This window comes from Symphalangus syndactylus, chromosome 11, assembly GCF_028878055.3.
Source record: "Symphalangus syndactylus isolate Jambi chromosome 11, NHGRI_mSymSyn1-v2.1_pri, whole genome shotgun sequence".
In the NCBI taxonomy this organism is placed as follows: domain Eukaryota; kingdom Metazoa; phylum Chordata; class Mammalia; order Primates; family Hylobatidae; genus Symphalangus; species Symphalangus syndactylus.
The window spans coordinates 68,485,318-68,513,102 of record NC_072433.2 but is presented as its reverse complement, the minus strand read 5'-3'; the positions used below and the strand labels follow the sequence as shown (position 1 = coordinate 68,513,102).

The window sequence follows — 27,785 nt, the reverse complement described above, 5'->3', positions numbered from 1 at the left end:
ATAGTGGCCTTGTATCATCCTGCATCCCTCCCTTTTTCCCCTTCTGGCCACAGTCCTGCCCTTCAAAATGGGGCTGCCACCTTTTTACAGGCCCCACCTCCCCGGTCACAGTGATTGGCCTAGGAGTGGGTACCTGATTTGGCTCAATCAAAATGAGCTGTTTCCTGGGATATTTGTACCAAAGACCTGCAAGATCTAGTTCGTCAGTTCGTCTCAGAGCTGCATGTTGTCCAGTGTAACCATAGGAACTGCCAAGATTGTATGAGATCATGGGCTCTGGAATCAGACAGTGTGAATTCCAATCCCTGCTCTATTACATATTCATTATGAAACATTGAACAAACCACTTAATCTCTTACAGGCTCAGCTTTCTCACCACTAAATTGGAGATACAGGTAATAGTAATACCTACCCCTGGAGGTATTTTTAATTACTTCCACAGTACCTGACACATGGTAAGTTTTAAAAATGGTGATGGAGGAAACATTTGGATGTTTCCAGCCAAATTGGAGGAATCAACGAGTCTTGTCTACTGATTAGATATAGAGGTCGGAAGATGGAGGATGGAGGTGAAGTCAAGATGGCTCTAGGTATCTGGCCTGAGCAAGAGAACTGATAACAGTCGGTATTTGGGTTTGACTTTAAGGCAACTGTGGGCTATCTAGATGGAGAGAGGTACAGTGGCATCTTGGAATTTTAAAATAAAATACATATGTAATACCTTTTAAAAGTCACCTGCCTGGAAATGGAGACAAATCCTTTACTTGGTGATTTATGTACATTTGATTGTCACATCCACCTCACAAAGTAGGTATTATTATCATGCCCATTTTATAGAAGAAAAACAGGTTCAGAGAAGGTAAGTAACATTTCCAAATGGTAAAGCTTGTGAGTCTCAGAGGCAGGATTTGAACCCGGGCCTGTCTGACCAGAGATCCATCCTCTTTATTATAGAGTCTTTCTCCTGTGTTGCCTGGAAGTGTAAGTTAAAGCTGAGAACATGTGCCATGTGCTCCAGCCCTAACTCTGTCATTTATTATATTGGACAAATTACTTATTTATGCCTCAGCTTTGATGTTAGAAGTGGAGGTAATAACAGGACTTCTTCCTAGGAGTTCATGAAAATTTAATAGTTAACATGTCCAGAGTGCATAGAACATGGTCTATCACATACTAATGACATCATTAAATGGGACAGGATGGGGCCTTATTTATTTATGTATTTATTTAATTTGTGAGACAAGGTCTCACTCTGTTGCCCATGCTGGAGTACAGTGGCACAGTCTTGGCTCACTGCAGCCTCAACCTTCCCCGGCCTCAGGTGATCCTCCCACCTCAGCCTCCTGAGTAGCTGGGACTATAGGCATGCACCACCATGCCTGGCTAATTTTTGTACTTTTTGTAAAGACAGGGTTTTGCCATGTTGTCCTGGCTGGTCTCAAGCTCCTGGGCTCAAGCAGTCCTCCCACCTCGGCCTCCCAAAGTGTTGGAATTACAGGAGTGAGCCACCACATCTGGCCTAGGGCGGGACTTGAAACAGAAAAAGGACGTGAGCATGGAGCTCTGGCCTGAGCAGGAGTGAACAATGCTACATTGAGGAGAGAACGTTAAAGGAGACCCAGCTCTTGGAGTGAGGCCTTAAGCTTCGGGAGTTGGAACAATGACCTCCCATTAAAATCCTTGGAGTTACAGGGAGAAACAGAATTCTAGAATTGGACCTAAATCTGTTCATTCTTATTTTTCCTATTTTTGGCTACCTGAAGAAACCAACAATATTTGTTCCCTGGGTATTTTGAAGTTCACCATAAATAATACCACTCGGTTTAGAAAACTGTTTATTCAGTTCCTCAGAGAATGGATTATCTAATTACATGTCTGTGTTTACATGGAACAGGTAGTCCAATCCACGAAAAGTGTGAGAACCATGAGCCTAGTCTTGACCTCAGGAGTCGCCTGAAGAGACTGATGCAAGTCGCAAATCAAAATATTAGAAAAATCAACCCATGTTCTAAACTTGGAAGCCCGACCCTTATATCATCTCTCTCTGAGCAGAGCCAGCTGTTGGCCCCCACAGGTGAGTGTCAGTGACGTTCTGACACAGGAAAGGTCAACAGGTGCCCCAGGACCACATCCACCTGGTTAGAAGCTCTGCTGGGTTTGGTCTGGGAGAGACCCACTGCCTCAAGAGAATTTGCTACAGGGAAAGCCCCCTAGGTAACCATGAAGATGTGATATGTTATGTCAGCATGAAGATAGAGCGATATTGTAGAAGACCTTATGGGGTTTGTAATGGGGAAAGTGGGCAGGGGAGGTGGGAATAAATATTGCAACAAAGTACAAAGTATCTTTTCTCTCTTCTGTGTGTGGAAATGTGCTCTTTGGGGCATTAAAATCCCACCAGTGTACCCCCATGCCCTTCCAAGATGAGCTCAGGGAGATGTATTTTTGTGTTGCAGTCAACAGGCTGATAATCATCTACATCATGGATCATGTACTTAAGGCTGAAAAACAGCAGCCTTTTCTATCCCATCATGGAAAGGGCATTTTGAACCACATAGGCTATGTCCTTGGTAATAAACATCAGAAATAACCATTTGAATAAATTACATGTGTGTAGCATGTGATTTTACAGAATGCTTCCACATGTGTTACTATCTCATTTAATTCCATTTTTATACAAATGTGTTATACATTTGGGTAATTCTCTGAATTCTCTGCATTTCATGCATTTGGAGTAGTGGCAGGGATGTAATGCCACTCAGATGACATCAGGGCCTGTTTGCTTTATGGCAGTAATGAGCATTTGTAGGGCATTTCACAGTTTATGTAGAGCTTACATACATTTATTAGACCTCATTTGATCCTCACAGTAACTTTATGAGGTAAGATGGATATTGTTCCTATCATAGACTTTAATGCATAATATTAACTGTCTTTGCTTCACTGCATCTAACTCTAGACTGCAAGTTCCACAAGGATTATAGCTTTTTGATATATTTTTCACTGTTTCATCACAGTGCTCAGTAACTCTTTGTTTTACTTTGATAGTATTTTTTTTTTCTTTTTGAGACGGAGTCTTGCTCTGTCCCCCAGGCTGGAGTGCAGTGGAGCGATCTCGGCTCACTGCAAGCTCCACCTCCTGGGTTCACGCCATTCTCCTGCCTCAGCCTCCCGAGTAGCTGGGACTACAGATGCCCACCACCACGCCCGGCTAATTTTTTGTATTTTTAGTAGAGGCGGGGTTTCACCGTGTTAGCCAGGATGGTCTCGATCTCCTGACCTCGTGATCCACCCGCCTCGGCCTCTCAAAGTGCTGGGATTACAGGCTTGAGCCACCGCACCTGGCCGACTTTGATAGTATTATAATTGCCCCCATATTTGTGATCAGTGAAGAAACTGAGGCTTTCAGAAGGATTTATCTTGCCCAAGGTCACACAACTGGAAGTGAAAGCCCTTGAATTCACATCTTGTCACTGTTACTGCCTGTCCAAATGATCACAAATTGAGGCTATCTGGCTGGTAAGAAGTCCCTTTATCCTGCTATAATTTTCTTGGTGGCTCTGTGTCATTATGCTGAACTCAGTTTCCCCTCAAGCAGGTGCAGATGCAGATGGCATAGGGCACATAGCTGCAGACCTTTGCTCAGACTGGACGCTGAAAGATTTGAAACCTTAGGGAGAGAGGTGGAAAGGAGTTGGGGAGGCAGTGGCAATGATTTGAAAACTATAACCAATTTTCTCTCTCCTAGGAGTTGGAAACTTGGAATCCCCTTTGGTGCAGAAACTATTCCTTCATGAGAAGAAGTCCTTAAATAGGCTCTTTAGGTAAGAGATATAAGAGATATAAAGCAAATGCCCTGTGGGAAAAAACTGTGAAGGAATCCAAATATAGGTATTTTGGCTCAGAAACATGCTTCTGCTTTGTAATACATGTTATTATGTGCATAGCTCCTTGATGGAGAGAAATTTATTTTTCTCCTGTCAGGGACTGGTGAAATAGATAAATGAAAACACTACTCTTGTTTCTTGGCATGGAGACGACTATATTTGCCAACCTCCCTGCCATGTAACTGGGTTTTGGCCTAAGGGATGTAGGCAGACATGGTGGGCACCTCCTTATCAAAGGTCTGGTCATAATCATCTCTGCCATATCTTCTTTTTCTTGAAAAGAGAGGAGGCCACATGTTGAAGGCAGCAGGGTCACAAGATGGAAGAACCAGGGTCCCTGCATCATCAGTTGGCTTCAAGCTGCCAAGGGCAGCCTAACCCACATGGAATTATGACGTAAGAAACAAAGCAACTATTGTTTTATTAAATCAATGAGATATTGGGCTTCTTGTTATAGCAACTAGTATAAATTGCCCTGACTGATACATTATGGATTTAGAGTGCACTGTACTACAACTGTTTGTTGTATTTTCAAAAACAGGTTTATTGTGGTATAATTGACTTACAATAAACTTCATATATTTAAAGAGTACTATTTAATAAGTTCAACATATTCGTATATCCATGAAACCATCATCACAATGAAAATAAGACACATTTCCATCAACTGAAAAAGTCTCCTCATTCTCCTTTGAAATCTCTTCTTCCACAACTACAAACCACTGCTCAAGGAAATAAGAGAGGACACAAATGGAAAAACATTCCATGCTCATGGATAGGAAGAATCAATATCATGAAAATGGTCATGCTGCCCCAAGTAATTTATAGATTCAATGCTATTCCCATCAAACTACCATAGACATTCTTCACAGAATTAGAAAAAAACTACATTAAAATTCATATAGAATCAAAAAAAAGCCCGTATAGCCAAGACAATCCTTAGCAAAAAGAGCAAAGCTGGGAGGCCTCACACTACCTGACTTCAAACTATACTGCAAGGCTACAGTAACCAAAACAACATGGTACTGGTACAAAAACAGACACATAGACCAATGGAACAGAATAGAGATCTCAGAAATAAGACCACACATCTACAACCATCTGATCTTCAACAAACCTGATAAAAACAAGCAATGGGGAAAGGATTTCCTATTTAATAAATGGTGCTGGTAAAACTGGCTAGTCATAGGCAGAAAACTGAAACTGGACCCCTTTCTTACACCTTATACAAAAATTAACTCAAGATGGATTAAACACTTAAACATAAAACTCCAAACTATAAAAATCCTAGAAGAAAATCTAGGCAATACCATTCAGGACATAGGCATGGACAAAGATTTCATGACTACAACATCAAAAGCAATTGCAACAAAAGCAAAAATTGACAAATGGGATCTAATTAAACTATAGAGCTTCTGAAAGAAACTATCATCAGAGTGAACAGACAACCCTATAGAATGGGAGGAAATTTTTGCAATCTATCCATCTGTCAAAGGTCTAATATCCAGAATGTACAAGAAACTTTAAGAAATTTACAAGAAAAAACACACAACCCCATTAAAAAGTGGGTAAAGGATATGAACAGACACATCTCAAAAGAAGACATGTATGTGGCCAACAAACATGGAAAAAAGGCTCAACATCACTGATCATTAGAGAAATGCAAATCAAAACCACAATGAGATACCATCTCATATCAGTCAGAATGGCAATTATTAAAAAGTCAAGAAACAGATGCTGGCAAGGTTGTGGAGAAATAAGAACACTTTTACACTGTTTGTGGGAATGTAAATTAGTTCAACCATTGTGGAAGGCAGTGTGGTGATTCCTCAAAGATCTAGAACCAGAAATACCATTTGACCCAGCAGTCCCATTACTGGGTATATAACCCCCAAAATATCAGTCGTTCTGTTATAAAGGTACATGCACACGTATGTTCATTGCAGCACTATTCACAATAGCAAAGACATGGAATCAACCCAAATACCCATCAATGATAGACTGGATAAAGAAAATGTGGTACATTTACACCATGGAATACTATGCAGCCATAAAAAGGAATGAGATCATGGCCTTAGCAGGGATATAGGTGGAGCTAGAAGCCATTATCCTCAGCAAACTAACACAGGAATAGAAAATCAAACACCACATGTTCTCATTATAAGTGTGAACTGAACAATGAGAACACATGGATGCAGGGAGGAGAACAACACACATTGGGGCCTGTCAGGGAGGCGGGGGAAGGGAGAGCATCAGGATAAATAGCTAATGCATGCAGGGCTTAATACCTAGGTGATGGGTTGATAGGTGCAGCAAACCACCATGGCACACGTTTACCTATGTAACAAACCTGCACATCTGCACATGTACCCCAGAACTGAAAGAAATCTCTCCTTCCCACCTTTTCTCCCCCATCACCCTACACAACCATTGGTCTACTTTGTCACTGTGAGTTAGTTTGCATTTTCTAAAATGTTATATAAATGGACTCATACAGTTTGCACTCTTTCTCTCTGGCTTCTTTCATTCAGCATAATGATTTTGAGATTCATCCATTTTGATGAGTGTATCATTAGTTTGTTCATTTTCATTGCTGAATCATATTCTATTGTATTGTATTCTATTGGGTGGGCACACCGCATTTGTGTATCCATTCACCTGCTGATGGACATTTGGGTTGCCCTTTGGGTTATCCCAAGGATGCTAAGATTTTCTTTATTTTTTTTGAAGTTTTCTGATGTTAGCTCTTACATTTCAGGCCTATGATTCAGTGGTGTAAGGTATGAGCTGAAGTTCACGTTTTTGCATAAGGCTATCCAACCATTTTAGCACCATTTTTTGAAAATATTATTTTTTCCCTAATTGCCTTGGCATCTTTGCCAAAAAAAATCAATTGGCTGTACATGTATGGGTGTATTTTTGGACTCTATTCTATTCCTTTGATTTATATATATATATGCATATATGTGTATATATATATTTGTATATATGTGTGTGTGTGTGTGTATATATATATATATATATATTTTTTTTTTTTTTTTTTTTTTTGAGACAGAGTCTTGCTCCAGGCTGGAGTGCAGTGGCATGATCTCAGCTCACTGCAACCTCTGCCTCCAGGGTCAAGCGATTCTCATGCCTCAGCCACCTGAGTAACTGGGATTACAGGCATGTGCCACCATGCCCAGCTAATTTTTGTATTTTTAGTAGAGATGAGGTTTCACCATGTTGGCTAGGCTGGCCTCAAACTCCTGGCCTCTAATGATCAACCCACCTCGGCCTCCCACCACGCCCAGCTGATGTATAGCTTTACATATGTACCAATCCACATTGATAATATATCTTTACACCAACATCACACTGTTTTGATCATATTAACTTTCTGAAAAGCCTTAAAATCAAGTAGCTTAAGACTTTCAGCTTAGTTCATTTTCAAAATTATTTTGGCTATACTAAGTCTTTTGTATTTTCATATACATTTTAGTTTCAGTTTGTAAATTTCTAACAACAACAACAAAAAATCTTAGCTAGACAGAGTGGCGAGCACTTGTAGTCCCAGCTACTCAAGAGGCTGAGGTGGAAGGAATGCTTGAGGCTAGCAGTTCAAGACCGGCCTGGGTAACATAGACCCAGTCTCTAAATAAATAAATAAATTATAAATGAACAAATAAAATAAGAATTAAAAATTTTGCTGGGGTTTAAATTAGGATTGGGTTGAACCATCGGTCAATTTAGAAGAACTGACACTTTAATGAAATTGAATCCTCTGATCCATAAGCATGACTTATCTCTTCATTTGTTTAGGTTTTCTTTAAGTTCTCTCAGCTGTATTTTGTAGTTTTCAGTGTACATATCTTGCACAACTTTCACTAGACTTATCTCTACATAGTTCACATTTTTTGATGCAACAGTAAATGATATGTTTTAAGTCATTTCATGGTTGTTCATTGATAGCATTTAGAAATGACATTGATTTTGATATATTGATCTTGTACTATATAACTTTGCTAAATTCACTTCTATAAATTCTTATAACTTTTTTGTAGATTAAGATTTTCTACATAGGTGATCATGTTGTTTGCCAATAAAGATAGTTTTATTTCTTCCTTTTTTATCAGTATACCTTTTATTTCTATTTCTTGCCTTTTGCTAGGACCTCCAGAAAAAAAATTGTTAAGTAGAAGTAGTGAGTGTGCATATCCTGCTCGTTTCTAATCTTAGTAGAAAAGAATTCAGTCTTTTCATGATTATGATGTTAGCTGGATGTTTTTCATAGATGCCCTTAATCACATTGAAAAAGTCCCTACTATTCCTGGTTTTGGGGGGGGGGTTGATCATGATTGGATGTTTAATTTTGACAGAAGTTTTTTTGATGTTCATATGGTTTTCCTTTTTTATATTTTAGTGTGGTAAAGTAATAATTGACTTTTTCAGTGTTAAACCTTGCATTCTTAGGGATAAACTCTATTTCATTATGATGTATTATCTGCTGCTAATCCCCATTCAGTGTATTTTTCATCTCAAACATTATTCTTTCATCACCAACATTTTGATTTGGGTCTTTTGTCTTCCATTTCCCTCTTCATCATGCTCATGCTTTCCTCTCCCTTCTATAGCATATAGGGGATACTTATAAAGGCCATTTTAATGTCTTTGTCTACTAATTTAGTCATTTTTGTCATTCCTGGGTCTGCTCTTATTGGTTGCATTTCCTCCTGGCCATAAGCCACATTTTCTGCTTCTTTGCCATTTTTGGTTAGGTGACAGACATTGTGAGCTTTACCTTTTGGGTTCTGTTGTTGTTTGTTTGTCATAATATAGTCCTTTAAATATTTTCAACTTTGTCCTGAGACTCAGCTAAGCAAGTTGGAAATGGTTTGGTCCATATGAGGCTTGCTTTCAGCTTTCCCAGGTGAGTCCAGAACAGTCTAGGTTGGTTTGGCCCATCCATCTCAAGGCTCTACTTTGTAGTCCATGTGCTAGGAGACCTTTCCATTCTGACTACTAAGAGCTGGTGTAAGCTCTGAAGATCATTCCTTCTGCTTCTTTCTGGAGGTTGTTTTTCTGGCCATAGCAATCTTCTCACTTGCATTAGCTGATTTAGACTCAGCTAGACTGTGGGAGAACCTCTTGCAGGTTCAGAGCATTCATTTTATTCAGCTGTCTCCTTTCCAGCAATCTGTCCCATGTGTTCTAGCCACTGGCCTCCTCAAACTCTACACTTCGTCTCTTCAACCCAGAGAGGCCATCAGCACCTCTTTGATTCTCCTGCCCAGTGCTGCAGCCTGGTTACTCTGCCCAGCCTTGAACTGGGGCACGTGGAGGGCTCATCTCATCTGCTTCCTTCACTCAAGGATCATGGTCCTTTATTGCCTATGGTCCCATGTTTGGAAACTCTTGCTTTGCATATTTTGTCCTGGTTTCTATTTGGTTGAGGCAAGAAGTAGAAGTTCTGTCCTTGTTTTTCTGTTTTGTTTGGTTTTGCTTTTAGAGACAGGGTTTCACTCTATCACCTAAACTGGAATGCAGTGGTGCAATCATGGCTCATTACAGTCTCAGTCTCCTGGGCTCAAGGAATCCTTTCATCTCAGCCTCCATCTCACACCTGTAGCTTGGACTGCAGGTGTGCCACCACACCTGGCTATTTTTTTTTTGGAGAGATAGAATCTCGCTATGCTGCCCAGGCTGGTCTTAAACTCCTGCCTCAAGCGATCCTCCACCTCAGCCTCCCAAAGTGTTAGGATTACAGGCATAAACCACTATGCCCAACCTGTCTTTCTTCTTGAGAAGTTATTGGATAATTACTCATAGAAGATGAAGAGTTAATGTTGCTAGGATATCTACAGAGTAAACAACATTTACCTTAACCCACATGTAGGGGAGACTGGAAAGGAGCTGCACTAAGCTTGGCAGGCATTCATCATGAACTGTACTATTGATGTCTTACCTACCAGAGATGTCTTCTAAACACTGAAAAGCACAGAGGGCTCATGTTGGACTATTAAATCCCACTGGAGCCTTAAAACAAGCCCCAGGGCTAGGGCGTGTGTTTTCTCCTAATGAAAGTGAATCTTCCTTTCATAAAGTCATCGTGAAGGAAGTTGATTCCAAAGCAAGAAATAAGAACTAGAGGTCAGGCGTGGGCCTCCACGCCTGTAATCCCAGCACTTTGGGAGGCTGAGGCGGGCAGATCATGAGGTCAGGAATTCGAGATCAGCCTGACCAACGTGGTGAAACCCCCGTCTCTACTAAAAGATACAAAAAAGTTAGCCAGGCATGGTGGCAGGTGCCTGTAATCACAGATCCTTGGGAGGCTGGGGCAGGAGAATTGCTCGAACCCAGGAAGTGGAGGTTGCAGTGAGCCAAGATCATGCCATTGCACTCCAGCCTGGGTGACAGGGTGAGATTCCATCAAAAAAAAAATACAAAAATACAAAATTAGCTGGGCTTGGTGGCATGCACCTGTAATCCCAGCTACTCAGGAGGCTGAGGCAGGAGAATCACTTGAACCTGGGAGGCAGAGGTTGCAGTGAGCTGAGATTGCACCATTGCACTCCAGCCTGGGCCCAGAGCGAGACTCTGTCTCAAAAAAAAAAAAAAAAAAGAACTAGAGAGAGGACGGCGTGGTAACTCACACCTGTAATTCCAGCAGTTTGGGAGGCCGAGGTGGGTGGATCACCTGAGGTCAGGAGTTTGAGACCAGCCTAGTCAACATGGTGAAACCCCATCTCTACACAAAATACAAAAATTAGCCAGGTGTGGTGGCAGGCGCCTGTAATCCCAGCTACTCAAGAGGCAGAGGCAGGAGAATTGCTTGAACCCAGGAGGCAGAGGTTGCAGTGAGCCGAGATCATGCCACTGCACTCCAGCCTGGGCGACAGAGCAAGACTCCATCTCAAAAAAAGAAAAAAAAAGAAAAGAAAAGATAAAAAAGAACTAGAGAAAAAAGTCTTGGATTGAAGGGAGAGAGAAGCATTTTACAATAGTGGGAAACTTCTGAATTAGTCTCCATGTTTAACACCTGCATTCTTTGTTCTACCTGAACTCCTAGTTCTCTATGGTTCTGAGGAAAATTAAAGAAAGAACTCATTGCCTGGTGAAGTCAGTGGTGCTTTCCTTGCCAGTCTCCATTCCCACTGGCCCTGAAGGAGGATTGCATGCAGGTAATTCCAGCTGCAAGGGGACAACAGAGGAAGGCCCCTGGGTCTGGAAACTCAATGAAGAGGCTGGAGCCGGAGACCCTGTGCAGACATTTTTATGAGCCCTCATGAGGAAGCACCCCAGGGGCCATGTAGCAGTAACATGGAAACGCTTTGAGATGGAGAAGTTCCTAGACTCAACTGGATGGGATATGGAAGTGTGGTAATTAGTCTAGCTATTAATAGGTGTGTTTCCTTATTTATCATCCCTGGATAATGGTTCCTAGACATATTGTTATACACATACACACAATTAAGTATCCTGGTCCAGATACTACTGGGAGTACACACTGATATCCTTTAGGTTAAGATCAGAATACCTCCCCGCCGGGGCCAAGTGCAGTGGCTCATTCCTGTAATCCTAGCATAATGGGAGGCCAAGGCAGAAGGATCACTTGAGGCCACGAGTTCCAGACCAGCCTGGGCAGCATAGCGAGACCCTATCTCTATTTTAAAAATAATAAAATAAAAAACAAAAACACCCAAAATGCTTCTCTCAATTCACAACACACACAGAGATGTACAAAGACAATGGTTTTCAACCTTAGCTGCATATTAGGAACACCTGGGAAGTGTGTGTGTGTTTGTTTGTTTGTTTGACTGAGTCTCGCTCTGTCACCCAGGCTGGAGTGCAATGGTGCGATCTTGGATCTCGGCTCACTGCAACCTCTGCCTCCCGGTTTCAAGTAATTCTCAGCCTCCCAGGTAGCTGGGATTACAGGCACCGGCCACAATGCCCAGCTAATTTTTTGTATTTTTGTAGTGACAGGGTTTCACCATGTTGCCCAGGCTGGTCTTGAACTCCTGACCTCAGGTGATCCACCCACCTTGGCCTCCCAAAGTGTTGGGATTACAGGTGTGAACCACTGTGCCCAGCCTGGGAGTTTTTTTTTTTTTTTTTTTAAGACCAATGACTATGCCCACCCCTAGAAGCTCTACTTCAAACTGGCCTGGTGGATAGCTCAGATATCTGCATTTTCAGAAGTTCTCAAGTAATTCTAATGGCCAAGCAGGATAAAGAACCACTGCTCTAGGCCTTTGAGGCATGTGCTGCTGAGCTGTGCAAAGCCATCCATGTCATCTGGCTGTGGATAGTGGAACTGCTGGTCTCCTTCCTCTTCATTTCCTCTCTTCCTCTTCCAGGGTCCATTGCAGGCTGCCTGGTGACCACTGCTCCTCTCACACAAACCCTCTCTCCTCCCCTCTCCTATTTGTTCTCATTTATCTCTTCTATTGGACTATTTCACCTTTTAGCTCTATGAGCTAAAAGACTAACCCTACGTAGCCAAGGACGGCCAATCAGAGAGCTGTTTTCCTTCTAGTTGGCAGCCTGGCCAACCACAGCACATTGGCTGTGAAATTCAGAGCCTTACCCCTGCCAGCTGGTCTTCAGAAGGTAACCACCTTATTCCAGGTTGCCCAGGACTTTCCTGGTTTCAGTATTAAAAGTCCTGTATCCTGCAAACTCACTCACACCCCACTCCCCCATCCCCCATTTCCCAGCAAATGGGATGTTTGTTCTCCCTAACCCTGTGTATTAGTCCATTTTCACACTGCTATAAAGATACTACCTGAGACTAGGTAATTTATAAACAAAAGAGGTTTAATTGACTGACAGTTCTGCATGGTTGGGGAGGCCTCAGGAAACCTCCAATCATGGCGGAAGACAAAGGGGAAGCAGGAACCTTCTTCATAATGCACCAGGAAAGAGAGAGCAAAAGAACAAGGAAGTGCCACACTTAAAACCATCAACTCTCATGAGATTTCTGTCACTATCATGAAAGCATGGGGGAAGCCATCATCATGATCCAATCACCTCCCACCAGGTCACTCCCCTGATACGTGCGGATTACAGTTCAAGATGAGATTTGGGTGGGGACACAGAGCCAAACCATATCACCCTGGGTGTCAATGTGTAACTTCTTTCGTTCCAATAGCTGTCTTTGAGCACATTCGAGGTGTAAGTCCATCTGAGTACTTGGGCATTGGAAGTGGCAGTTTCCCAGATGACCTAAGATTTGCCATGCTCATTATCAAATCTTTATTCCATTCCAAATCTAAATTTCCGTGGTTTATTTTAAACGGTAAAATGTTCATGTTCTGAGGCAGTAAATGTGTCAGAATCAAATACACACATAGAGTAGCATATGTTTGCCTGAGGCAAATAAAATGAGATTTTGTAACTGTTAGTCTTAGTATGGGAAGCATACTTTTAAAATGAGGACTATTCTTTTTTGTGCAGGATTTGGTACAAATTGTAAAGAAATATATAAAGAATAACAGTGCGTGTACACTTTACATTTGAAAAACGTTATTCACTCACAACTAGCAAAACACACACTCTGAGCTGATTTTCCAGTGCTGGCAACAGACTTGGTGCCCCATCCACATTCCCCCATCAAGTCCCACGTGGGGCCAAGGACAGGAATCTGGAGCAGAGAATGCTGGGGTGGGGGCGCAGAGCAATGCTCATGTATTCACAGAAGTCTAGAAGTGGCAGTATGCAGGCAGCGTAGGCCTCTGAAGGACACTAGGAAAGAGAAATTCCACCATCTGTGAGTCATCACTTTTTTTATTACTGTGTCCCTGGACATTTTTTTACAAATGCATATACTCCCCATAGGGATATGCATCTTTGTATGAATGGGATTATCAGCTCATGTGCCTCCTAACAAGAGAAATAAGCAGCGTGAAAGCTCTGGATCTAAAAGAGGGAAAATTGTAGAGAGGGAGGGGAAAGAGGTGCAGGGTGATATTAAATTAAGGGCAAAATGTATAGTTGAAAGACTTGGGAGAGAAGATATTAATTGGGATATATTATATCATTCAGGGTCCAGTCTGGAAAAATTAAGAATTTTAAACAGAGAGAACTTAATTCAGGAATGGAAGGTCAAAGGAGCCAAACAGAATTTGAGGTGGAAACTCAGAAATTAGGAACTGCAGTTAGCCATAGACCTTCTAGGCTGGAGAGACAAAGGGTGAACACCTGGGCACCTGGAGCCCCTGACAGAAGCTGGAATTGTGGTGGGCTTGTCTGGCAGGAGCTGAAGCCGCATAGGAGACTGAGTCACAGCTACGGACATCAGCCAAAGCTGAGATGGCGGAAAAGAGAGAAAGAACTGGCCTCATTCTCCTGCCTTGCAAACTCAACCATGCCTCTCATTGGCTGGACCCAGGCAGAGCCAGGGAGACAGATGCAGAATAGGGGGTTGGCAAAAAGTGGATCTGAGAGCAAGCAAGCCCAAGACTGGCAGACACCACACACAGCTATTTCACTGCTTCACGACTTATTCAAGGGCTGACTGCCTTGCCAGCAGCATGCTCTGAGCACCGGAGTGTTCCAGCCCTAGACTTCAAAATACAACCTTACACTCCCAGCTCTGTTTTCCCAAACTAGAAATAAGTTTATGTCTCTGTGATCCAGACCATTAAGAGGTCAATTCATTGAATTCCTACCAGTTATGGTGGTGACGGTAGAAACAAAGGTGGCTAAGATTCAAGAGCCTCTGAGAGTTCCCCAATTTATTTTATTTTTATTTATTTATTTATTTATTTATTTTGGAGATGGTGTCTCGCTCTGTCAGCCAGGCTGGAGTGCAATGGCACGATCTCAGCTCATTGCCACCTCTGCCTCCCGTGTTCAAGCAATTCTCCTGCCTCAGCCTCCCAAGTAGCTGGGATTACAGGTGCACGCCATCAGGCCTGACTAATTTTTGTATTTTTAGTAGAGACAGGGTTTCACCATGTTGGCCAGGCTGGTCTTGAGCTCCTGACCTTAAGTAATCTGCCTGCCTCAGCCTCCCAAAGTGCTAGGATTACAGGTATGAGCCACCACACCCAGCCCTTCCACATTTTATAGTAGAGGACACACACATACACAACTGTTTATGATGGCTGGGTGCAGTGGCTCACACCTACAATTCTAGCACTTTGGGAAGCTGAGGTGAGAGGATTGCTTGAGGCCAGGAGTTTGAGACCAGCCTGGGCAGCATAGTGAAACCTATCTTAACAAACAAACAAACAAAACATGTTTATAATACAAGGCAAGACAAAATGTCAAAAGTTTTACCTAGGGTTACCAGAACAACACAGCAACTGAGTTGGGTGATTAAGGAAAAGAACTATGTGTCAAATCTTAGTTCATAATTTGTGAGTGTTTCTGAGCTACAATAAGACTGAGAAATGGAAAGACTTGCCAAAACTGATTTAAGTGAAATTCTTCAGCACTCGTCCTCACCAGATTCTCTGGTTCAAATGCCATCCCTGTCTGAAGAAAGCTGGAGGTTCTTTGCCTGGCCCAGAGACCCTCTGTGATCTGAGCTTGCTTCCAGATCTATCTTATTTGCTACCACTGGGTACTTCAAATATTGAGCTCCAGAAACCCTAGAGTTCTGGTCGATCTCAGCTTTTACTACGATCCAAATGGTTTATTGAATAAATGAATGGGTTTTGTTTGTTTGTTTGTTTGTTTGTTTGTTTTTGAGAGGGAGTCTCGCTCTGTTGCCCAGGCTGGAGTGCAGCAGCGTTATCTCGGCTCACTGCAAGCTCTGCCTCCAAGGTTCACGCCATTCTCCTGCCTCAGCCTCCCGAGTAGCTGGGACTACAGGCACCCGCCATCACACCCGGCTAATTTTTTGTATTTTTAGTAGAGATGGGGTTTCACCATGCTAGCCAGGATGGCCTCGATCTCCTGACCTCGTGATCCGCCCACCTCAGCCTCCCAAAGTGCTGAGATTGCAGGTGTGAGCCACCGTGCTCAGCCCGATAAATGAATGTTTTATGCCCCTAGTTCTTTATTTATATTGTTATTTCTGTAAGAATAGGCCTTTTTTTTTTTTTTTTTTTTAAACAGAGTCTCGCTCTGTTGCTCAGGCTGGAGTGCAGTGGCACAATCTTGGCTCACTGCAGCCTCCACCTCCTGGGTTCAAGCAATTCTCCTGCCTCAGCCTCCCAAGTAGCTGGGATTACAGGCACACACCACCATGACTGGCTAATTTTTGTATTTTTAATAGAGACAGGGTTTCACCATGTTGGCCAGGCTGGTCTTGAACTTCCGAGCTCAGGTGATCCGCCCGCCTTGGCCTCCCAAAGTGCTGAGATTACAGGTCTGAGCCACCCACTCAGCTATTTCAGTAAGAATAGCCTGCTGCCTTCACTTGGCAAATGTATGCTTACCCTGCTAGACTCAGCTTGGTCATCTTCTCCTCCATAGAGGCTTTCCTGAGCTCCCCGGCTGAATTTAGTGTCCTCTCCAGGGCTACAATTGCATTATCTCTAGGTTAGCATTCATCTCACTATTTAGGAATTACCTGTTTACATGCCTGTCTTTGACAATACTCTGCAACTTCCCAGGACTGCCTCCTAGAGGTGCTTTTGCTTCTGGCACTGGTGTCCATGGGACACTGCTGCAGTTCTCTGCTCCTGCAAGCTCAGTGTGTCTTGGCCACTCTCCACTACTCTTTCCAGCTGCTTCCTCATGGTTTTCTCCACAAATTGAAGTCATGAGCAGGTATGTTTAAAAGCAGAATCTAGGTCAGATGCCAATGTTGCTCAGGAAGCAGGCTACTGAGTTCTGGTTTTTACTTTAGGAAGGAAGTACTCATAACCTGGGACTCAATGTGGAAGGATTTACAAAACCCACTGGGCACAGGAGTGTTCATACCAGCATTATTCATGCTATCTGCAAATTGGAAACGACCCAAATGCCCGTCAACATTAGAACAGATATATCAATCAATTCTGGCATATTTTAACACAATGGAGTAACATTCAGCAATGAAATGAATGAAGTCCAACTACAGGAAACAAGATGGATGGATCTCACAAACATTATGCTGAGAATAAAAGCCCAACACCAAAGTGTCTGCAGTATATGATTCCACTTAAATAAGACTAAACAGTAGGCAAAACTAATATATGGTGGCAGAATTCAGAATAGCAGTTAGCCTTGTGGAATTACTATCTGCAAGGGTGTACTACAGAGCCTTCTAGGGTGTTGGCAGTTTTCTAGATAGTGATCTGGGTCCTGGTTCACAGTTGTTTTCACTGTATATAAATTCAATGAGCTATGTGCTTATGTTGTGTGTACTTTTCTGTAGGCGTGTTATATTTTAATTAAAGAGTTTACTGAAAAATATGTTCTGGGAAGCTACATAAATTATAAATATAACCAACCATCATGTTGTCATCCTCTCTGGTAAGTGACTGAGCAAACGGATCATTTTGTTCACATCCATCCCCTGGTCAAAACCTTCAGTTGTTCTGAAGGATGCTGAAGGACAATAAACTTTTTTTTTTTTTTTTTTTTTTTTGAGACAGAGTCTCACTCTCGTTGCCCAGGAGTGCCGTGGCGTGATCTCGGCTCATCGCAACCTCCACCTCCTGGGTTCAAGCTTCTCCTGCCTCAGCCTCCTGAGTAGCTGCAATTACAGGCACCTGCCACCACACCCGGCTAATTTTTGTACTTTTAGTAGAGATAGGGTATCACCATGTTGGTCAGGCTGGTCTTGAACTCCTGACTTCAGGTGATCCACCCGCTTCAGCTTCCCAAAGTGCTGTGATTACAGGTGTAAGCCACTGCGCCTGGCCTGAAGGACAGTAAACTTTAAACTGTGCTATGCAAGAGTTTACAGTCCAGCCTCAATCCCTGTGTTCCAGCCTCTCTAGCACTTGCCTGCCCTGACCCCTGGTGTAGGCTCTGCTCTCACCTGAAAAGCCCCTGAATCTGAGAAAATTCCCCACCTCCAACTCCTACTGCAGTTAGGATAGGAGAGGTCAGATGTACTTGACAACCCCCTTTGTATTGCAAGTGACAGTTCTTGAAATACAACTTAACTTTTTTGGATTATTAACTTTTGTGTATTTATGTTTTATCTCACCAACCAGACTGTGGGCTTTTGGAAGAGTGATCATAGCCTACTCATCTATTTTCCCTGCAGGGTGTTGCACAGGGTCTGGTCCAGGGAGACAGTCTGGTATCTCTTAAGACACATGGATTCAGGCAGGAGGCTCACGTTTGTTCCAAGCTTCGAGTTCAAATCCCACTTCTGCCACTTGCAAGTTGTGATTTAAGGGAGTTACTCAACTGTTCAAGAATATTGCACTTTTCAGAAAGGATAGTTAATGATCACTTACATATGCTTAGCCCAGCATACTAAGCACACCATGCATGTTAGCAATAGTTAATATTTTTGTTCTTGTTTTTAACTCGAGTGCTTTTTAAAATTTACCAGGAACTGTGGGTCTCAGCCCCTAACAAAGATGAGGAGCCTGACTTTGGACATGGGATAAAAGGAACTTTGCTAGAGGAAGGTTGATGGGAGAGGAAATATAGCTTGAATGAGTCCATGTTCTTACATTTCCAGGCCCTGTATTAAGCAATATTATAAATCTGACCCTGCCTATTACCTCTCAGAATTTATGTGGTAACCCAACTGCTCAAACAATATTATAATTTGCAGGGTTTGGCTTACTTTAGATGTGTTTTTTTGTTTGTTTGTTTTCGAGATGCAGTTTTGCTCTCGTTGCCCAGGCCGGAGGGCAGTGGCACGATCTTGGCTCACTGCAACTGCCGCCTCCTGGGTTCAAGTGATACTCCTGCCCCAGCCTCCCAAGTAGCTGGGATTACAAGCACCTGCCACCACGCCTGGCTAATTTTTGTATTTTTTACTAGAGACAGGGTTTTGCCATTTTGGCCAGGCTTGTCTCCAACTCCTGACCTCAGGTGATCCACCAGCCTCGGCCTCCCAAAGTGCTGGGATTACAGGCGTGAGCCACCACGCCCGGCCTACTTTAGGTTTTTAATTTTCGCTAAGCTTAGCCGTGGCCCATCTATAGCAGCATAAAAATTAAAAGGCTTTTAAAAAAAATTTTATTTTAGCTGAGGAGAAATGCCACCATTTAAGCCACTTTTTAAAAAATGATTGATGGACATAATTCTATTGTTAGCAGAGAATAGGGTATATGCCATTTGAACTGAAGATCCCAAACTAGAATGAGTTCTGGAATGTCAGGTTAGCCGGCAGATGGAGGGCCAGAGGACAGGAGACATAAAATCTTTGAGATATGTCTTTTTATTCAAGTAGCAATTTATGACTTTTTGGCCTTTGTAAAAAGTTCTTATATAATGATGTTGAATTGCTTGTCATTTTCCCATTTTGGGTTGGGGTACTATTTGTGATAAAGAGGTTGTAAAGATTTTAGGAAACTCATGGTCTGCTGTATGATCCATGATGGTGCCTAGTCGTTGCAGTAACAATCCACAGAAAGTTAGCTACAGTGTGGCTGTATTTCACTTTTCCCAAAGTCTGACTGTGACTGTCTTCTAGATGCGTCAGTTTCCATGCCTGAGCTTAAGTGTCACAGCCAGTGTGGTAGGAATGAAGTGCATTCTCAGTATCCAAGGGAATGTGCCAATAACTAGGCAAAGGAATGTTCTGAGGATAGAGGATCTGAGCAGAACCTTCCCTGGCCCTGACCACAGCACTTTCTCTCAACTCAACACTCTATGAATATTTGAGCTAATCTCTAGGGTCTCTGGGCTTATTAAAATAGGTCTTAAATGAATACCGTCGTGTGCACCTTTAGTCCCATACTCAGCAGCCTGAGGCGAGAGGATCTCTTGAGCCCAGGAGTTTGGGTCTATAGCATGCATTGATCATGCCTATGAATAGTCACTGCACTCCAGCCTGGGCAACACGGTGAGACCCCATTTGGTGGGGGAAAAAAAAGGTTTTAAGAGAATAAATACCAATTTTACAAAGTTGGTCATATAATAAATTAGCCCCAAATTAACACAGCCAACTAGATAATTAAAATTGCTAACCTCATCTTTATTCATTTGAATGGGGCCCCAAAGATAGTATTCCTGATATGTTATTTAGGAAAGTAATGCATAGAACTTTGACAGTGATGTGGGGCCAGAATTGATATAGAGATGTACCTTTGGAAGGCAAACCTGTATAAAACACTTCAGTAAGGGCTTGGAAAGCAAAAAGCAAAATAGGGAAGCTCCCCAGCAAATGTTATCTGAGCAAAGTCAAGCCACAGTGGAGCTGGCTAACACTCAAAAGATAGCATATCTGAAGCAGTATTGTTTTATATAAATGCTAGGGGTAGTCACGGTACTAGTATGCTTAATATCAATCTCAGACACTAAAATCAAACAGACAGGATTCATATCCTGGCTCTGCCATTCATCAAAAAACCTTAGGCAACACTGTAAGCTGGCCCCTCAAAATCCAATGGAAACGTGTCTATTGATTTCCATGTCTGTATGTAGGGATGATGATGATGATGGCGACGACAATGATGATGATAGTAATAATGACACTGACCTTATGAGGTTGTTGAAAGGATTAACGCATATAGATTTTTCATACATTGCTAGATACATAGTATTTTTTCATTAGTGAGCTATCTACTCACAGTCCCTGATTGTGATTATTCCACTCACAATCCCTGATCTTAGCCAAAATGCCAAGAAATTCAGCTGGAGTGCAATGGTGCGATCTCGGCTCACTGCAACCTCCACCTCCTGGGTTTAAGTGATTCTCCTGCCTCAGCCTCCCCAGTAGCTGGAATTACAGGCATGCGCCACCACGCCTGGCTAATTTTTTGTATCTTTAGTAGAGACGGGGTTTCACCATGTTGGCCAGGCTGGTCTCGAACTCCTGACCTCATGATCCGCCTGCCTTGGCCTCCCAAAGTGCTAGGATTACAGGCGTGAGCCACCGAGCCCAGCCTGTCTCAATCATTTATTAACAAGCTCATTTCTTTGATCACTGTTCAGCTATCGCCACCCTCATTCTTTTATTTGTCACCAAGTTGATGGTAATGTACAATAAAGCATTTCCTGTGGGATAGAGTCATTCAGATTTCCTATACTGGGGACAAGCTCAATTTCCTGAAAAGGACCATCTGGCATTGCCTCAGGCTGTCCTTTGGAGCCAGAAACATTGCCTGGCAGTTGGCACCTGGAGTATGTTTCATTTTCTCTTGCAGAATTCAATAATCATATTTCGTTCAAATTACAGTTCTGCTGTCCTTTAGTGCTGGAATAAAAATGCACATTCATTTTATAGAATGTGGTCTCTATGTAGCATCAATTGCTAGGTCTTGACCTAGTCTAGAAATTCTGTGATATTTTATTAAGAAGGCAATGAGGACCACAGAAATTAGAAAGGAAGCCTCAGAAATCAGTATGCTGCAGGCTGTTACGAGAAATAACTTCAGAATAGTCAAGCCTGAGAGCTTTTATATCATATTGCATATACATTTTCATTTACTTTTATTTGCCTTTGTTTGCATGAGTTGTGTGAAGTTAACTGTCAATGAGTTTATTTATGTGACTCTCATGTTGTAGATGCTGATATCTACTGCTGTGATTGTTATTTATGACAAAATTAGTTTCCATGGGTAAACCTAGCAGGTTTTCACTCACAGACTATATCTATGTTTGTGTTATTTTAATCTCAAATACAAATTGGCAAGCACTTTAATTGTGGAAGGGAACGAGGAAGCTGGATTATAGATTGCCTTTATGGAAAACTAAATATCCTGGGGATATTTTAAACCTTATTTTTTAATAGCATCTGAGGAAAAACGGGAAATCACCTGTTTGGTTTGAATGTAAATGTCCCTTTAAAATTCGTATGTTAGAACTTAAACCCCAAGGTGATGATATTAGAAGGTAGGGCCTTGGGGAGAGGATTAGGTCATGGGGGCTCCGCCCTCATGAATGGAATTCATGCTGGGTCCTTTTTTGTCCTTCAATCCCTTCCACCAGATGAGGACACCACATTCCTCTTTTCCAGAGGATGCAACAAGGCACCATCTTGAAAGCAGAGAGTAGCCCTCACCAGACACCAAATCTGCCAGCACCTTGATATTGGACTTACCTGCCTCCAGAACTGTGAGAAATAAATTTCTATTGTTTATAAATTACCCAGTCTCAGGTATTTTGTTATAGCAGAGGAGGAATGGACTAAGACATGCCCTACCTCTTCACCCAAGACATGCCCCAGGGCTCCACTCTTGACTCTGATAATATCATATTTGGAGCTTAAAGAGTTGAATTTTAATTCTTGATCTTCTGCTTTTATTTCCAGTGTCATTACTGTAGTTATTCAGGTTATTACAAGAATAAACTGAAAGATCACAGGAACGCTTAAAATATATTCACTTGTCTTACTGGTCAGGAATATGCTCTTTTTTAAAAGAATAAAAATTATTATTGAAATTGCTTTGTAATCAAGATTCAGAAAAAACTATACTTGTGCAGGGTTGCACAGCAGGGGCCTTCAGTGTGTTTAGAAAGGGGAGGTTTTCATCATTAGGATTGGCGCAGTTGAGACATTGGGAAATTTTGGATTTCCAGTCATTGAATAGACTATATTAATAATTTTGCTTATAACATAGTAACACTATCCCTTGAGCATTTTTCATTCCAAGTTGTTAAGATAGTCAAGAAATTTTTTTGTTTGTTTTTGTTTAGGGTCTTGCTCTGTCACCTAGGCTAGAGTGTAGCAGTGCCATCATGACTCACTGCAACCTCAACCTCCAGGGCTCAAGCACCCTCCACCACACCTGGCTAATTTTTGTACTTTTTTGCAGAGACCAGGTTCCACCATGTTGCCCAGGTTTGTCTCAAACTCCTGGGCTCAAGCAATCCACCTGCCTCAGCCTCCCAAAGTGCTGGGATTACAGTGTGAGCCACTGCGCCTGGCTCTGAAAAAATAAAAAACAAAAACTATTTTTAAAAGTTTTTTGGCTGGGCATGGTGGCTCACACTTGTAATCCCAGCACTTTGGGAGGCTAAGGCGTGTGGATCACCTAAGGTCAGGAGTTTGAGACCAGCCTGGTCAACACAGCAAAACCCCATCTTTACTAAAAATACAAAAATTACCTGGTCTGGTGGCACGTACCTGTTATCCCAGCTACTCAGGGGGGCTGAGCCAGGAGAATTGCTTGAACCAGAGAGGCGCAGGTTGCAGTGAGCCGAGATCCCGCCACTGCACTCCAGCCTGGGCAACAGAGTGAGATTCCGTCTCAAAAAAAAAGTTTTTTTATCAAAGGCACTTCTCTGGTCACCTTTGACCTGACCCCAAGGGAAACAGCTAGACTTCTCCTCGGTTACACCGAGTTCCATCTGTGGCACCATTCTAAGCCCATTCTAAAAAGCCATTGACCACTGAGGCCTGGACCATTGGAATATGCCTATTAGAGTAACTGATGGGGCCATGATTGGATAAGGGAATAATGCAATAACACTTGTGTTTTTAGTAAGCTTTAATTTCAAAAATATCAAAATGTAGCCATATGTCATCTTGCAGGAATGACATTTAGGAAGTCATTTAGACACTGGTTCTTAAAACATTGGTTTATAAAAAGCTTCACTGGTCCTCTGTGAAATGATAAAAGTAAGGACAATGTAATTTTGTGATACAATTTCATTATTAAAATTTAGAGGCCCCCTTCATGCTGAAGTTTTGGCTTTTCCTATTTTAAGAATTAAAATATTCTTTTTCTATTAAATGATAGTGATTGTAGATAGTAGTGTTTTAAAAAACATTCTTAGCAAAATAAAGAATCAACAATCAATCTAATCCAAGTTCTCCTCTACTCCCCAAACCCCATTAAAAAGCAACTTCGATCCATCGATCCAAGCTACACTGTATCCAAGTAAGCCTGAGTGTGCTGTCTTCTGCACTGCATTTACGAATCCTGCACAGGCAGGAGCCGTATGCCACTCATCTTTGACTGTGCTTTGATTTCCTGACAGGGTTTGGCACTTTGACTGCAGTAGGTGCTCAATAAACACTTGTTTCGTTGACTCTGAAGCAGCTGTCATCCATAATGAAAATATCTCCAGGGGACACCAAAGGCACTCTATATTTCATGGGAACAAATCATTTCGAGATTTGGTGATAACAGTGAAATAGAGTGAAAAGGGCTGCAGAGCAGCAGGCCCGGGTGGATTCCTGGTTTTGTCATTTTCCCATGAACCTCTTAAGTTTTTAATACCTTGGTTTCTTCACTCTTAAAATGTGGAGTGCATACTTTGCTTCTCCATGGACTCAGCTGTGAGGATCAGATGTGTGTGCAGAGCAGCACTCTTTGTATACCTAACACTCCATTTTGTTCCACCCCAGGCTCCTCATCATATGTCCCAGGATAGGATTCTGGGGCTGCCTCCTGGCTATAAGGCTGAGTCATAAAGATGGCGCCTGGGGTCAGCTGCCACTTTCTCCTCTGTAGCAGAAGCCTGAATGTAGCTGGAGCTTGAGAGAGTCAGCCAAGTAGAGATTAGACTAATAGCTAGCATGTATTAAGCCCTCCCTATGCACCAGACATTCTTCCGAGCACTTTCACACAAGAACCCTGGAGGTAGGTGCCATTATTGTCACTCTTTATATCAGAGGATAAAACCGAAGCATAGCTAGAAAGAGGAGGAGTCACATGTGAACCCTGGCAGCCGGGGAGGAGCCCACAGTCTCAGCCACCCCATCATAACTGCCTTTCCAGGTGGAGGGACAGGAGGTAGACAAGCTGTAACACAGCCTCCCTGGATCTGCTCTCGTCCTTCTCAGTTACACAAGCCAATAGACCCCCAGTTTTGAAAGCAAGTTGTTATCCACAGATCAGCTCTCAGGATTACAGAAGGTCAGAACGGTAAGGAGGGTGGGGAATGTGTGCTCCATCTTCTCAGAAGGATGAGGAAACAGGTTCCTGACTTATACAAAGGCATGTGTTCCTGCCATCTCTGCAGCCTCAGCCCCACTTCTGCCTCCCACAACGCTTCTGCACATCCTTACCTAACACAACTGGCCATTCCTGCTCTCATGCCATTGCTCACTTCCATTTGAATTCTGCCACGCGTCCAATCCCATGTCTTCCGTGAAGCCTTTGCTCATTCCATCAGCCCACATCTTTCTCTCTTTCCTCTGGGTCACCATAACAGGGTCTATATTAGTCAATTCTATTCGCAGGCTGCCTACTGGAATCTTTAATGTTGATATTTAACTGTGAACTCTGTTTAACTCATGTACCTGATCCTTGATGCCTATCTTGAATAAATTCCTTAAGGGTGGGACATTCTGTTTCACTTCCTTTTATGATTCTCAAAGCAGGTAGCACCAGCACCTTACATACAATTAATGTGTGTGTGTGTCGGGGGTCGGTGGGCATGGGAGTTGACCCTTACTCTGTTGGTATTCATCTTTCTCTCACATGTACTGCCTATCAGCTCAGTCCAAGAAAGTCAATAGTCTCCTCCCCTTATTCACCTTCTAGCAGAGTAGCTCAAGCACCTTTCCCAAGCCTGATCCAACCCTGTGTCTGGTGATACTCAAGCCTCAGTCAGGAGTGAAAAAAAACCCAGGCACTGGACAACCCATAACAGATAAGCTGCTGTTTGGGAACTTGATATTCCCTCTATGCAAACTAGACCAATGCACAACCTAGATATGTCACTGTAAATCTTTGTTGAATAAACAGCTCCAATATCATCAAAGTCACATCTTTACTTCTTTTCTTTATAACACAGTTGTCATGAACATCATGAGAAAGATGTAGAGGAAAACTGAAGGCTCGGACCATTTGGAAACATTAAACGTAGGAAAAAGTAGTCACCAGAATCCAAAATGTCAAATGAAATTCTGTATCAAGCCATATAAGTAACTGAACAAAATATTTGGTCTTTCTCAGTCAGAAAAAAAAAAGCTCCTTTTTTTTTTCATCTACTACGTTAGGTGCTCTATTGAGCACTTTAAACCTCATAACAAAGTAACGATTGTTCTGTTTTACAGAGTAGGAAACTGACACCCATTGAGGCTGGGTGACCAATCTGGGATAATACAAATGGGGAGAGAAAGAGGTCATAAGCACATTCAGCAGAGGCTGAAAACACTATCTCATACAATTTTTAAAATAAGAAACACTATATCAGATCATCAGGAGTATGTGGATGTTTACTCCGTTGTGCCTTATATGAACTTGTCTTAATGCAAATCTCAGCAGATTCTTTCATCATAAAAAGCCAATAAACCCCATTCTAAAATGGAAATATCTAATTATAAAAGTACTAATTATAAAAGTAGATTTTCAGTATATTTTCCCACAATAAAAAACACCAAAAAGTAGATGTTCATTGTAAAAAAAACCACAAAAATAGTACCATAAATAAAATAGAATGAAAATCACAAGTAATCTATCTAGGAATAATGGGTTAATTACGAAGGGTTTATAAAGATTTGAATTCCTCTGCACTATGGTAGTTCTACAGTGATCTTTCAGAAATGGTAACTGTGAATGACACGCCAGTTTGCCAATATCATTTTATTTTAGTTTCATTGATTTTTGAGGAAGAGGAATTAAGGTCAAAGTATTGGCAAATTCACATGAATCTACTGCAATCATCAGTCTAAACTGCTATGTGCAACTAAACTGACAGCTTCTCCTTTTGTACCCAGGAAACTCAGTGTTCAAAATAATATCATTGTGTTGATCAGATAATCAAAAGAAATGGGACACTTCAGGGCATGGAGGATGACTATAAATGTTAGTGCAAGGTGGAAAATGCTGTCTTTCTAAACCCAGTGAAATTGTCCTAGTCTCCAGATAAAGACAGGTTTGATTTCTTATATAGACAGCAGATTCCTGCTGAATGTTGAGGGTCTGAGAAGCAAATAAAAGGTCAAGCATACGTGCTTTCTATTTATGCTACTGGCTGACTGCATCTATAATCCAAACAAATGTACAGTAGGGGGGGATGCATTTGAAGACTCCTAGTGGATACTTGAAACTGCCGATAGTACTAAATCCTATATATACCGTTTTTTCCTATTCATGCATACTTATGATAAATTTTAATTTGTAAATTAGGCACAGTAAGAAATTAACAACAACAATAATACAATAGGGCAATTATAACAATATACTGTAATAAAGGTTATATCAATGTAGTCTCTCTCTTTCTCTCTCAAAATAGCTTATTGTACTGTACTGCCAGTAACTAAAACCATGGAAAGTGAAACAGCAGATAAGGGGGGATGACTGTATTACTTACATATTTTCAAAGGCAGTTTTTACGTCTCATAACATACTATTCTAAGGAATTGGGACAAAACATGAATTTAGAGCCAATGTTTACAATTTAAAAGAATATAATCTTCTAAGCACTGAAAAAAGACATACACCAGAATTATTACAGAAATTGAAAGAGGCTTTACAATTTTTGAAAAAAGACATACATCAGAATTATTAAAGAAATGGAAAGAGCCCTCACAGTTATTTTGCCTGGATTAAGAAGGCTAAGAGGTGACAAAAACTGCCTTTGGAGATATAAAAGGTTATTATGAGGAATTGTGGTGAACCTACTTATTTGCCAGTTGCAAACCACTGTTATTTAAATGCAATTTATAATGTCTCTAAACTTGAATGTGTAACTGAAAAAGGAATAGAACACCATTCAGTCCATAATAGATGTATTTGGTCCAATGGTTCATATCAAAAAGATTGAGTGTATTTTAGCTTAAGGAATCTACCATGAATCACCTCCATAGCATAAACTATCAGGTATGGTCTGAGGTGCCCACCATAAATAACAAAAACATTCTTGTCCCCTGGGAAATTCCAAGGGTTTCGATGCTACCTCCCAGGAGCTAGAGACAAAAGCCAGCCAAATTCTTTATCACACAAAATT

General features: G+C 41.8%; 1 protein-coding gene across 8 annotated transcripts in view; it reads left to right on the top strand.

Annotated features, from left to right (window-relative positions):
* The window catches only part of LOC129492855 (uncharacterized), a 53,530-nt gene that overhangs the window by 10,523 nt on the left and 15,222 nt on the right, over window positions 1-27,785 (top strand). For 2 of the 8 annotated variants that reach the window (XR_008660974.1, XM_063612210.1), the window contains exons 2-4: window positions 1,895-2,074; window positions 3,749-3,824; window positions 21,898-22,013. Coding sequence is in view for 3 of the 8 variants with exons in the window: in XM_063612210.1 (XP_063468280.1) it covers window positions 1,895-2,074; window positions 3,749-3,824; window positions 21,898-21,922 (281 nt within the window). In the remaining 5 variants the exon portion in view is untranslated. Of the gene's footprint in view, window positions 1-334; window positions 396-1,374; window positions 2,075-3,748; window positions 3,825-4,169; window positions 4,480-16,435; window positions 16,783-21,869; window positions 22,020-27,785 lie in introns of those variants that run through there. The other 6 variants (XR_008660978.2, XR_010114280.1, XR_008660973.1 and 3 more) reach the window with 6 other exon arrangements.